Source organism: Takifugu flavidus, chromosome 16 (genome assembly GCF_003711565.1).
Source record: "Takifugu flavidus isolate HTHZ2018 chromosome 16, ASM371156v2, whole genome shotgun sequence".
In the NCBI taxonomy this organism is placed as follows: domain Eukaryota; kingdom Metazoa; phylum Chordata; class Actinopteri; order Tetraodontiformes; family Tetraodontidae; genus Takifugu; species Takifugu flavidus.
In genome coordinates, this window is record NC_079535.1 from 12,261,504 (window position 1) to 12,274,827 (window position 13,324).

Sequence of the window (13,324 nt, forward strand, 5' to 3'; positions counted from 1 at the left end):
TCTGTGTGTTCACCTGCTGGTGTTTGTTCGCCTGTATTTTGCTTTATTTTGACCATGTGAATGAAAATAGTGGGGAAAAAAATGAAATTAAGAGGAAAAACTATTTGTTCCACCTGCGTATTAGAAAGCTGATCTACAGATTCAAAAAGGAGAAAATCCATCAAATACATGGATGGCCCCGCCCCTTTGCTACCTGACCCCGTACAGGTGTGACACCCTCTGTCCTTAGACGCCCCAACCAGGTCAGGAAAACCCTAAAAGGCCATTTTAAGGGGAAAAGGAGAAACCTGAGTCAGGAATAAGCAACACTTCTACACCTGTAATTACCTCTACTCAGGAACAGTAACAGCAGTAACAGCAGTAATAACAGCAGTAACAGCAGTAATAACAGCAGTAATAACAACAGTAGTGAGGAAATATGAGATATGAGGAAAACGGTTTGGTTTGAAGATGACGGAGGTGGAATTCCAGCCACTTCTGACCCCTCAGACTCGGCTCCCCTGGTTCCACAGGTGACAAATGCCTTTTGAGGTGGATGAAAACATCGAATCGGAGAGTTTTTTAATATTCCTTCTAACAAACTCTCAAGATTTTGGTTCAGTTTTCCTTAATTTCTTTTACTTTTGTTTTATTTCTTCGGATCTATTATTTGTTCCCCTGTGAGCCTCCTGTGAAATGCAAAGGTTTCTTATTTTCCCCGCTGAGAGGGATTCTGGGAAATGTAGGCGGCTGCAGACGTGCACCACCAGCACAGACGTGACACTCGGGGTGTTTTCTGAGACCAAGGTGAACCACCGTCTTCCATTAAGCATTTATCTGCTGTTCGAGACGCAGCCGCAGCAGCTAAATAACTTTTACAATTAAACGCCGTTATCGCACTGCTAATAACGAGCGACCGCCGCCAAAACGCCGGGGCCGCACGTTGGGCTAATCTCTGATGGGGGAGTCATTATAGATAGAAGTGAACCGTAATGACATTTATGATTCAGACCTGACCCGTGCTCTGACTCTGAATGAGCCTTTATCACCTGAAACACAGTCGTTGACAGACGTTTGAAGCTCATCGGGCAGCAGACGGGTGGGTAAACAGCAGCCGCACGGAGGTCAAAGGTCACAGGTGCAACCGAAACTCTCACCTGTGCTGCTGGAAACAATCGTACAAAAGCAGGAGAATTGAAAAGAGCTGACTGCTTCGTCCTCTGTGGATCTGTAACCATCTCAAAAATCAGCTTCAACACAGCTGACACACACACACACACACACACACACACACACACACACACACACACAAACATAATACAGCTTTAAAACAAAACCATGTGCTCAAATCCCTCACTATAATCACCTATCAATTCATTTGTTCTCCACATTTAAGAATCAGCCACTTTCATCCACACACACACACACACACACACACACCACACACACACACACACACACACACACACACACACACACACACACACACACGCGCGCAGAGGCAGCGGTGGTCACATCGAGTTATGCTGACATGGCCTAGCATCTGCTCGGCGGCTCCAGAATGACACCGATTTGCACTTAAATGAGCGGATTTAAGTGGCGCGCCGCCATTACCACTCGGCCATATGTGATCCCAATGTCTTTATCCAGCATTACACCAAGAGGGATGAGCGGGAGATGAGAGCGGAGGAGGAGGGAGGAATGACAGGAGAGCGGCAGAGATGGGAGAAAATAAATGGATGTGTAATGAGGGAATCAGGAAAAAGAAAAGAAGCCATCAGTCGAACAGCCAGGGTCCCAATGAGTCCTGATCCGGTTGCGAGTCCTCATATGGATGTGTGATTTTAATCAGACGATGCCTAAACACACATTTACGGCTCCAGTTGTTCAGGAATAAACCCCGACTGACGGTGGAGTCGTAGCATGTGTAGCAACCAGCCAGCAGGGGGCCAGGTGAGCACAGATTAGCCTCATAATGCAGCGTCCTCATAAAGCTGCTAATCCATCCCTGCTCACCGCCTCTCCTCGTCCTCCCGCTGCAGGTGTTTTGGGGGGATAAAGGATTGATGAAGCCATCAACTGGAGGCTCTTGACATTTACAAAAACCCTCGGAGCCACCCCCCCCCCCGATATCTCTGCCAGAGCTCCGTCGCTCGTCACTCAGCCGACCACATTGTTAAGAGTCAGTAATTAGGGCTCATTTGTAAACCCGGTGTAAATAAACAGCCCATAATAGTCAGGATATCAGTCAGGAGGTGGAAACTACGTGCCTGTTAAATTTGATATTTCCCCGAGGTTTGATCTGAGGACCCCAACGAGCTGCTGGACCAGGAGGACGTCCTCCAGGACCGAAGACAGGACGTCCTTACTGGACACCTGGAAAACCTGGAGCACCTCCAATGACCCTGACAGGACCTTGAATGTCTTGGAAAAACCTTGAATAAACAAACAGGGGAACTTTACTCAGATTCCTCGGAGGTCAATTTCACTGTGCGGACTCACCGGCGGATCGATACGTTCCCCGATCGATGAGCGGGGGGGTCTGAATGCCAAGTGTCAATCAATCCCAGCGGATCAATAAAAATGACCAACAGCTGATGTGTTTATTTGCATTTAATGATCTTAATTATCATTTCCTGGATGAATATTGTATCTGTCCTTCATCCCACTGAGGTCGCTCTCCCTCCATGTTCCCTTCCCTCCTAATCTCCCTCCTCTTCCTCCGAATCTTCCTCCTCTTCATCCGAATCTCCCTCCTAATTTTCCTCCTCTTCCTCCGAATCTCCCTCCTCTTCCTCAGCGAAACGCTAACGATTTGTGAGATTAAATTAAAATCTTTACGGCTGCTTAAATGTTGAAGAACACAAGTTGACGTGAGGTGATAATCACAACCCCGCTCTTGTTCTTATCCTGGAATTACACAGAATTCCGAAGCACTGGGATGGAACACCTGGTCCCAGTTTCCAAACCGAAGCCCTCATTATGGTTCTACGGTTCTGTGTAGGCAACTCGTTCCCGACACAGTCGGGGTTCCTCATTTATGCCGACGGACAGTCGTCTGCTTCCCTACGACACATCCCAACATTCCAACGCGTGAGATATTCCATTTGTCCTTCAGCTCAAATGGACCAAAAAGTTACGATAAAATAATTCGCAAACCCATCACAGCCCCGGTCTGATCGGGGCTTCAGGTAGACACAGGTATTAGACCCAATCCTTACGCAACCCCCCCCCCACACACACACACACAGTCTATTAAACATATTATACACATTATATTATCAGAATTACAGAGCAGCTCCAGAGTCATAGATATCAAATATGAATGAATCCTCTTTGTGTGTGTGTGTGTGTGTGTTGTGTGTGTGTGTGTGTGTGTGTGTGTGTGTGTGTCTGACAGAGAGGGTTCACCAGGGTGCTCAATTAACTGTGACCTTCCTCCTGTCCACCCCTCCTCATCATCCTCCTCATCCTGTCTCCTCCATCTCCCAGAATGCCCCTCTTTGACCTCATGCAAATGGTCGACCTCCCATTTCAACAACAATGACAGAGGATGAGAGAGGGAGAGAGGGAGAGAGAGAGGGAGAGCAAGGTAGAGAGGGAGAGAGAGAGGGAGAGAGAGAGAGAGAGAGGTAGAGAGGGAGAGAGAGAGGGAGAGAGGGGAAGAGAGGGAGAGAGAGAGGAAGGTAAAGAGAGGTAGAGAGGGAGAGAGAGAGGGAGAGAGAGAGAGGAAGAGCAAGGTAGAGAGAGGAAGTGTGAGGTGGAGGAAACCTCATATAGGAGGGTTGACATGATAAACAGAAAGTGGTTGGTTCACCAACCAGACTGGAGCCATTTAATAAAACAGGGGCGGAGTCAGGGGCGGGGCCTCATTAACCATATTAATGAATTCAAACCTGGATTTCAGAACAACCTGAGGCCTCCACTGAACTGAGGTGAGCTTCAGGGTGAAATATCACCTGTCTGAGGAGACGACAGGTGTCCTGTAGGTGGCGCCACAGCAGGCGGAGACGCTACAGAACTGTCACCACAAAATCAGGGTCAGGGTTCCATCTGAAGTGACGTCATCACCGGAGTGTACTCACACACACACACACACACCACACACACACACACACAGCTTTACTCTGAAAACACACCACAAACTTTCTGTTCTCACAGAAGCGTTAAATTCTTCTCATTACCTGTAGGCCCTGTGTGTGTGTGTGTGTGTGTGTGTGTCTGTGCTTCCTGGCAACAAGCAGCGCTGGCTGCTGACCATATAAGGGCGTGACGGGCAGGAATCCAGCAGACTAATTTGGGTCTGGCCAGGACGACGCCGTTATTATTTTCCTCTGGACCATCAGGCAGAGGACACACAGCCATCTGCTCTCTCTCTCTCTCTCTCTCCTCTCTCTCTCACACACACACACACACACATCTCAATTAGATCAGTAAGAGGAACAGAAAAATGTTCACACACACACGCACACACGCGTACATGCGTGGCTGCTGGAGCGGCAGCGTGCTACATACTGTGACATCCTCCTGCTGTCGTCCTCCATCCACATCAACACCACAGAAACCTGATCAGGTGATTCACACTAACATGAAACAAACGCCGACAGGTGACGTCACACCTGTAAACAGGCTCCCGCCACTTTTGGGGGGTGGAGCCAGTCAGACCCACAACATCCTGGGAACAGGAACTCAGCTTTAAACTTGAAGGATTTCGCTCAAAACCACCAAACTATTGATGCTCCTCCTCTACGAGAGTTAGCATCCGCGGCTACTGTAGCGCTGCTGAACAAAGAAGAAGAAGGAGGATGATGAGGAGAAGAGTTCTAACAACTTCTGCTTTTCTTCATGTTTATATATCCCCCCCATCGCCACGGCGACAGACACCAAACCATCGAATGCTCACACCCAGAAGATCCCCGTGGATTTATCTCAAACACGGTAAAATTCACGTTATCACCTCGCCGACATTCTCTCCAGAAGTCGCCGTCTCATTAAAGCTGAAAAATAATTAGTGGAAAAACCTTCTTCCTTTAAAATGAAAGTGGGGGTGAAAAAAGAGGCGAGGGAGACGATTAAAGGAGCAATTAACAGGCGGGAGGTTGACGAACTCTGAGTACACAAGACAGATTACAGAAGCAGACCCCTGCCATACAAAGACAAGCTCGATCTCCCGCTCTCTCTCTCTCTCTCTCTCTCTCTCTTTGCCACCTCTTCAGCTGCTGATAAAAACGAGGGAACAAGATAAGCAGCCGGAGGGAACGCTCGGGGAGCCAATTTGACAATTAATCAATTATTTGATAGAAATCATCAATCAATGCTGGGAGGTGTGTGTGTGGGGGGGTTAATGTGGGGAGGGGGTAGAGAGAGAGAGAGAGAGGGAGGGAGACGGATGGGGGGCACCCCAGTGCCGTCCTCTTTAATTTGGTAAACTGATTGCCCCCCCCCATCAGAGAGGGGAGCAGGGAGCTGATGAATGGAGCAGCTCTGATCAATAACTGACAGAAACGTGGGTTCATGTTAGCGTTCACGTCAGACCTGCCGCTGCCGTCGCCCCCCCCCCCGAGAGGAGAAACGCGCCGTCGCACTTTTGCTCATCGTTCCGCCGAAAAGTTCCGATTCGATCTGCACGTTTGAGGGGAAACGTCAAGTTTCATCTTTGGTTTTACACGTTTGGAAGCAACAGTGTGTTTGTTTAGCACGTCTGAAGCCAGAGAGGCTGAAACACTGATCAGATAATCTGAGTTTAATCTGAGAACACGGGTTTGTACACACACACACACACACACACACACACACACACAAACACACACACTAACATCCTCAAGGTCAATGAGTCTTTAAGGAGGGATGTTGTCTCTATTACTGGGAAACCACTGGAGTGTGTGTGTGAGTGAGTGTGTGTGTGTGGGGGGTTAATGTGGGGAGGGGGCAGAGAGAGAGAGAGAGAGGAGAGAGAGAGAGGAGGGAGACGGATGGGGGGCACCCCAGTGCCGTCCTCTTTAATTTGGTAAACTGATTGCCCCCCCCCATCAGAGAGGGGAGCAGGGAGCTGATGAATGGAGCAGCTCTGATCAATAACTGACAGAAACGTGGGTTCATGTTAGCGTTCGCGTCAGACCCGCCGCTGCCGTCGCCCCCCCCCCCGAGAGGAGAAACGCGCCGTCGCACTTTTGCTCATCGTTCCGCCGAAAAGTTCCGATTCGATCTGCACGTTTGAGGGGAAACGTCAAGTTTCATCTTTGGTTTTACACGTTTGGAAGCAACAGTGTGTTTGTTTAGCACGTCTGAAGCCAGAGAGGCTGAAACACTGATCAGATAATCTGAGTTTAATCTGAGAACACGGTTTGTACACACACACACACAAACACACACACACAAAAACACACACTAACATCCTCAAGGTCAATGAGTCTTTAAGGAGGGATGTTGTCTCTATTACTGGGAAACCACTGGAGTGTGTGTGTGTGTGGTGTGTGAGTGTATGAGTGTGTGTGAGCACACAGCTGAAATCAACTCACATCAGACATGGTTCATTTGTTGGGAATTGTCTTTGGAAATGAAAGAGAGAGAGAGAGAGAGAGAGAGAGAGAGAGAGAGAGAGAGAGAGAGAGAGAGAGAGAGAGAGAGAGAGAGAGAGAGAGAGAGAGAGAGAGAGAGAGGAGGGAGGGAGAGGGAGGGGCTGCTCTGCTGGACATGAGGACGGGGGACAGGTGTGTCTTACCTGTGACAGGCCCAGGTAGATGGAGACGGTCTCAGAGATGTAGAGGAATCGACCCTCCTTGTTTAGTGCAAATACGAAGCCGTCCAGAGACTGAGGACAGAGACAGAGGACACACACGTCACCAGTCTGGATGAGGGAGCTGCTGATTGGCTGGTGCGGGACAGACTCCGCCCACAGCAACATCAAACAGAGGCTTTGAATCGACCCGAGACACCAGCAACATCGACCTGGAACACAATCACCAAGTTTTCTGGGTTTGGCTCCGACTTTTGGTTCTTTTGTGGTTCGGGGGTCGCGTCCAGGAACCTGTGCGCCGCTGCCACCTGCTGGCGCGGAGGCGCACTGCCCGCGCTCTCACACCCGCCGCCGTCTGAGGATCGCGGCTCAGACGTGTCAGGTAGAACACGCGTGTGTCGTTATCAGGTCCTCTGACTGAAGAACCACACACAGCTGCAGGTGAAGGCAGACAAATCTGCCCCTTTAGTAGGATTAAAGTGATTCATCTGAGCAGGAAAACAGGTCTGAGTGTGTGTGTGTGTGTTTGGGCGTAAACACACACGAAGGTAAACAAACATAACCTTGCTGGCTGCTCAGGTAAATCCCAGGCTGCCTCCTGGAGGTTAAACAGGGCTCAGATTATTAGAGCTCCATCCAGAAGCAGCAGCGGTTGTTTTGCTGTCAGCCAGCAGCAGGGATCATGCCCGAGGTCAGCCAGACCTCCAAAGGTCAGCAGCAGGTCACAGGGGCGGCCAGGGCAGCACAATGAGAACACTGCTCAAATCCTTGGCTTTCTTTAATCAGAGCATTGGAAAAGTTTCAAAAGCTTGACCCGATGTCTGGACATTTTCACTCACCTGTGGAATTAAAACAATACTCCAGCACTCGAACCCAGAGAAACCAGTCAAACCAGTATCGGCTGACCTCCGCCTGTCAGCTGGGATATCAGTTTTTGTGGCCTTTGTTGTTTTTTTAAACTCATATTTGCATATTAATAACACGGAAACACTGATACTTTTGCTCACATGCTAACACACCTGCGTATACACTCGTGCAGTGTGTGTGTGTGTGTGTGTGTCTTTATGGAATCACAGAGGGTCTGACCGCCTCATAATAATTATGCTAATTGCCTGGATGCCCTTGCCTTTATTTATGCGCGGCTGCGGAGATAAATAAAAGGAAATTGCTTTGGATCTAACTGTATTCATTTCGGCATGCTAACTAGGGCGCTAACGCCGCTCTCACTCTCTGTGGCATGCGCGTGTTTGGGGGCACAAAATAATGTGGCGGAGATTTGTTTACCCTTTATAAATTCTACAGGTAATTGCAATTTTGATTGGACAATTATTTATTTCATTCTGTGTGCACGTGTGTGTGTGTGTGTGTGTGTGTGTGCGTTCTGTCTGTCATAATGAACTGTTTTGTCCTAACAAACAGAATATAACGTTAAATGTGCAGTGACACCAGTGTCCCCCGCAGCGCCCCCTGCAGGACGAACCTTTAGCACAGCGCCAAAGACTCATCGGAACTCTGCTGCTACAAGTCTTTGATGTGTCACAGCTCCTGTCACCTGTGCAGGTGTTTCTGTTACACCTGTAGATGTTCCTGAATCATCCCGCAGGAGTCACGGCACTCGAACGCAGCATCAGCTACACCAGCTGATCTGATGCTCTGAGGCTACGCTAACGTGTTACACACCCGTTAGTGACATAAACAGGAATAAATGCTGAAATTAGGAGGTGCACGCACACACACCTGCACACACACACACACACACACCTGCGCACACAGGTCTAAATCTGTGTGTTCAGACAGTAAAAGAAAGAATTGCAATTGATTAGTGAGCGATGCAGAATGGCTCTTTCTCTGTGTTGCCCACCTCCTGCAGATTACTCCATCGATCGCACGAGCACACACACGTGCACACACGTAGACACACACACAAAGAAAGAGAGAACAGATGAGGCTATCTTTTAACAATTCTGAATGGGCAGTTTAAATGTTACTGTCGAGCTGCCTCCTAATGACAAATGAAAAACCAGACTGTGTGTGTGCGTGTGTGTGTGTGTGTGTGACAGAAAACAAATAAATTATAAAAAGGACAAAGTGTGTGTATGTGGGGTGTGATGTATAGGAAAAAGACAAATGAAGAAATCAAAGAAACAAAGAGAGAGGAAAGTGATTATAGAGGAGTGGAGAGAGAGAAGGAATCGATCAAAGAGGAGAGAGAAGAAACAAAGACTGATGGAGGAAAAACAGAAAAAATAGCATCATTTAAAGGATCCACGGGCCAGAAGGATGTGGATGTTTAATTGGGACATTTTATGTTATAACTCTCACTCACTCACACACACACACACGCACACACACACACACACACACAGTTTATTCCCATCAGCTGCGCACAGGAAATTCTGCTCACATATAACATGTTTATGATGTTCAGAAAATATAACGTTAATATATGTTTAAACATTCAGTCTTTCGCATTTACACACACGGTGCATTCAGGGGCCTTTCTGCTCTGTAATTTTGAGCACCGCCCACATTTCCAGGAACAACAGAAACAGATTTAAGATTGCAGAAACATTATAAACAGCTACATTCATGCAGGATTCTCAGCTTTGATCATGTTTTATTGTATTTGTTCTGTTGGAGATGTAGTTTTTATGCTAACGTGAAAAAGAAAGAATATGTGTGCTTGATAACCTCCCGGGAGATTTCTTCACACATAAAAAGCTCCTGCAGTGATGATCTGACAGATTTATTAAATTTATGTTCTTATCAAACACGAAGGACAAAAACAGTCTCTTATTTTGCTCTTCTTTCCCCCTAAAACCTGCTCAACATAACATTCATTTGCTCTTTGTCCAGATATAAAACAAAAGATTAAAAAAAATAAGTTTATTCTTCATTAAACTCATCTGTGTATCTGGCATTTTCTATAATTTTGAGGACATTATTATTGCAACATATTAAACAACCAAAACAAAGAAGGAGTTCAGCACCACGGACAGAGACGCAGCTGCACCGTCATGTCCCACCAGCAGAGGGCGCTGATACAGAGTGAAGACAGATTTAATTCAGGATTTAAAGGATAAATCGGGATTAAAGTCTGATTAAGACAGCCTGATCATCTAACTGGTTTCCTATTTATGCTGCACTAATTGGATTTAAACCAAAAAAAACAACAGATATCTGATGATGTGGCCAAATTTAAACAAGTGACCCCTTTGCTGACCCCTGGACCACTGTGTGTGTGTGTGTGTGTGTGTGGGGGGGGGGGGGATCTCAACATTGGCCCTGCTCAGGCTGAAGGAACCTGCTCTCTAACTGTTCAAGTCTAGAACCAGAACAAGAGCCAAAGTGGACTCTTAAACAAGTACATTTATTTTCTAGGACAACGGCATTTCAGGTCATGTGACCCCTCTCAGGGATCAGCCTCAACTTCCTGTCTGAGAGCTCAAGTACTTCCTGTCCAACAGGAACGGTGTCAAGAGCTGAGGAGTGACATTCTGGATGCAAAGGTTAATGTACACACACACACACACACGCACACACACAAACAGGCCTTGCTATCATTGCCAAGTCCAAAAGGTCAACTTCCTGCTGATTGGTGATGGAACTATCAAATGCACCAATCGATAGCCAGCGGAGGAAGAGGAGGGTGGGAGCTGACTGAGGTAAAAGGAGAGGGAGAAGAGGAGAAAGGTGAAGACCGGTCAGCATGGGGGGGTGGACAGAGAGAAGCAGAGGAGGACGATCCAGAAAGGTCAACACATGTCAATGAGGAAAGCAAGAAAGGTGGGATGGAGAAAGAGAGAGGGAGCGAAGGAGCGGGGAGAGGAAAGGTGGAGGCAGAAAGAGAGGAAGAAATGAAAGAGAATAATAGCAGCAGATTAACGTCCATTCAGAATATCTGAAGCTCCTGTGGTGGCTGAAATCTCCACTTTCTTTAGGACTTTAGAGGACAAAAGACATTTTGTTACATTTCAATTCTTCGGCTGACATTTTATTCAACCTTAAAAGCCTTTTTTCATTTTAACTTTGGTCTGGAAGAACAGATGTTAAAGTTTCCATACAGACGTGTCACTCTACAGCCGAGCACACGTATAAAGATGGAGAGAGCACGGAGGTGGAGGACAAGAGCGGGTGAGCGAGCACAGCCAGAAGTGAGAGAGAGAGAGAGACAGATTATCATTCCGAAGCTGCGGACGGCATTTGTCTTCATTTGGCATGACTGCCTTCATGTGTTATTATTAGCAGCTGTCGGAGAGAGAGAGAGAGAGAGAGAGAGGGGGGGGGAGGGAGAAAGAGAGGAGAGAGGGATGGAGAGGAGAGAAGGAAATGAAGACGTTGGTAAAGAGACAAACAACAATGGAGAATGATGGAAGAAAAAAAAGCTTTGGTCTTTTTCTGCAAAGGGCGATGAAGCAATCAGCCTGTGAATCTCCCTCTCTCTCTCTCTCACACACGCACACGCACACACACACACACACACACACACTCTTGGAGGTGGTCCAGGACCTGAGATCTATTTTAAATATTTGTGGGGCTGGCGGGGAGATTAATGAAGGTCAATGGACTGGGATCCTTGTCCGTATGGACACTCTGCAGCAGCCTTCCATATTAGCAGTGTTGCTAAATGCTAATTGAACCCGCTGTGTCTCGCTGCTCAGTGAATCACCTCTCCGCCTCCCTCTTTGGACGGAGGTGTTTCGTATGCTAGCATTAGCGGCTCTGCTGTTCACGCCACAGGAAGCACGGAGGAGACCAGCGGATGCTAAGCTAAGCTACGGATGTATCAACAGCGCCACCTGCCTCAGAGTCACGTACTGCGATGAAGATTTTCCTTCTGTTGGAAGCGTCTGCTCTGATCAGACCAAGGCTGCTCCGGCCCACCTGCTGCTGCCGCCGTGCCTTCGTCCCTCCTCTAAAAACGCACCCTGATGCAGCGGACGTGAAGATCAGCTGCACATACAGGGAGGCGAATCATCAGAGCGGCATGGAAGCTGCTCCACTCTCCTCTAACCGGCCCATTTAGTGCGGAGGCACGTACCGGAGAGCAAAACAAACGCCTCCAGCAGCAGCGGAGCGCGAGGTTGCCGCCGACACGCTGCTGACTCTCACGGCAAAAACATAAAGAGGCTCGGTCGTCCAGCACCTGGGCGACATGAGCAGGAGAGCAAACAGCCTCAGCCTCAGCAGCCTCAGCAGCATCAGCAGCCTCAGCAGCCTCGCTACGATAGACCCCACCCGCCTGGTGCTCCTCAGAGGGTAAAACAAACAAGCAGAAGCCTCGTCGGGCTCAGATCTGCTGCACGTGTTCATTATGTAGCGAGCACCCCACAGAGCAGGTTGATTTAAGGCCACAGAGGTGTGTGGTTTGTTCCTCAGCTCCACCCCTCCCCCTCCTTCACCCACGTGTTCATCAGCAGCCCCCCCCCCCCCCATGAGCCTGGTCCTGCTCGGGGCTTCTTCCTGATAAAGGCAGTTTTACACAACTCATTCATGAACAGATGAAGAAACCAGATCGTCCTCTGGACCGGTGCAGAACCCAGCGCTAAAGCTATTCACTGCACTCACACCCAGACCAGAACCACAGGCTAGACCAGATTAAACCGGACCAGAACAAAAAGAATCTGAGGTGGGAACGGGTAAACTCCTGGAACACAAAGGCACAACAGATCAGTGACAGCAGTGAAGCCATAACCTTCCTCTCTTTACCCACAATCCCTCTGGGGAGTGTCAGCGCCAGCTGCTACAGTCTGCCTGACACACACACACACACACCACACACACACACACCACACACACTGACTCCATAGAAGACCCCATACATGAGGAGAGAGAATGAGCCAAAATCACAGAGGCGTTTCTGGTTTGATTAGAGCAAAATTCTCTGTTGGATTGTAGCGATTATCAAGGGTGACACACACACACGCACGCACGCACGCACACGCACGCACGCACGCACGCACACACACACACACACAGCAGGTGCCTTAATGTATACCAAAGCACAAACATAGATGACATTGTGACATAAAAACACAAAAATCTTGCTTTCTAGCAAAGGTCCAAAAAGAAGGAGAATTCAGAGAATATCGACTCATCTCAGTGACAAAGATGTTTAACACCTTATAATGGAATTATTCCACAGAGAGACAGAGGGAAGGAAAGAAACAGACATAGAGAGAGAGGGAGAGAAAGAGTGTGGGGAAAAGAGAGGGAGCATAGATTAATTTGGGAGGGTTAGGAGTGACTTTATCCTGTGTCTGAAGAGGATAGAAGGCATTTACATTTCCATGGTCCCCGTTAGGATTAGTGCGCGTGCACACACACACACACACACACACACACACACACACACACACACACACACACACACACACTCTTACTGTAGTGCCTCAAACACACCCTGTTTTGATTGGTTCTGGAGGTTCTGTCCACTGGCTTTTACCTGTGGCCTGGAGGGTCCATAAAACCGTCACACACCCCGTTAGTGTGAGGCACAAACACACCATCAGTGTTAACGACTTCCTGAATCACACTGATGAGACTTTCATTAAATATCTGTTAAAATCTTTTCATCCTTCTTTATCTCCTCCGGCTTCCTGTCTGACT

At 48.1% G+C, this 13,324-nt stretch overlaps 1 protein-coding gene across 8 annotated transcripts in view; it reads right to left on the minus strand.

Moving 5' to 3' along the window:
* Positions 1–13,324, minus strand: part of LOC130513200 (neuronal PAS domain-containing protein 3) — a 94,028-nt gene that overhangs the window by 24,403 nt on the left and 56,301 nt on the right. For all 8 annotated transcript variants that reach the window (XR_008946645.1, XM_057011874.1, XM_057011872.1 and 5 more), the window contains one exon: positions 6,701–6,790. Coding sequence is in view for 7 of the 8 variants with exons in the window: in XM_057011874.1 (XP_056867854.1) it covers positions 6,701–6,790 (90 nt within the window). In the remaining variant the exon portion in view is untranslated. The remainder of the gene's footprint in view (positions 1–6,700; positions 6,791–13,324) is intronic.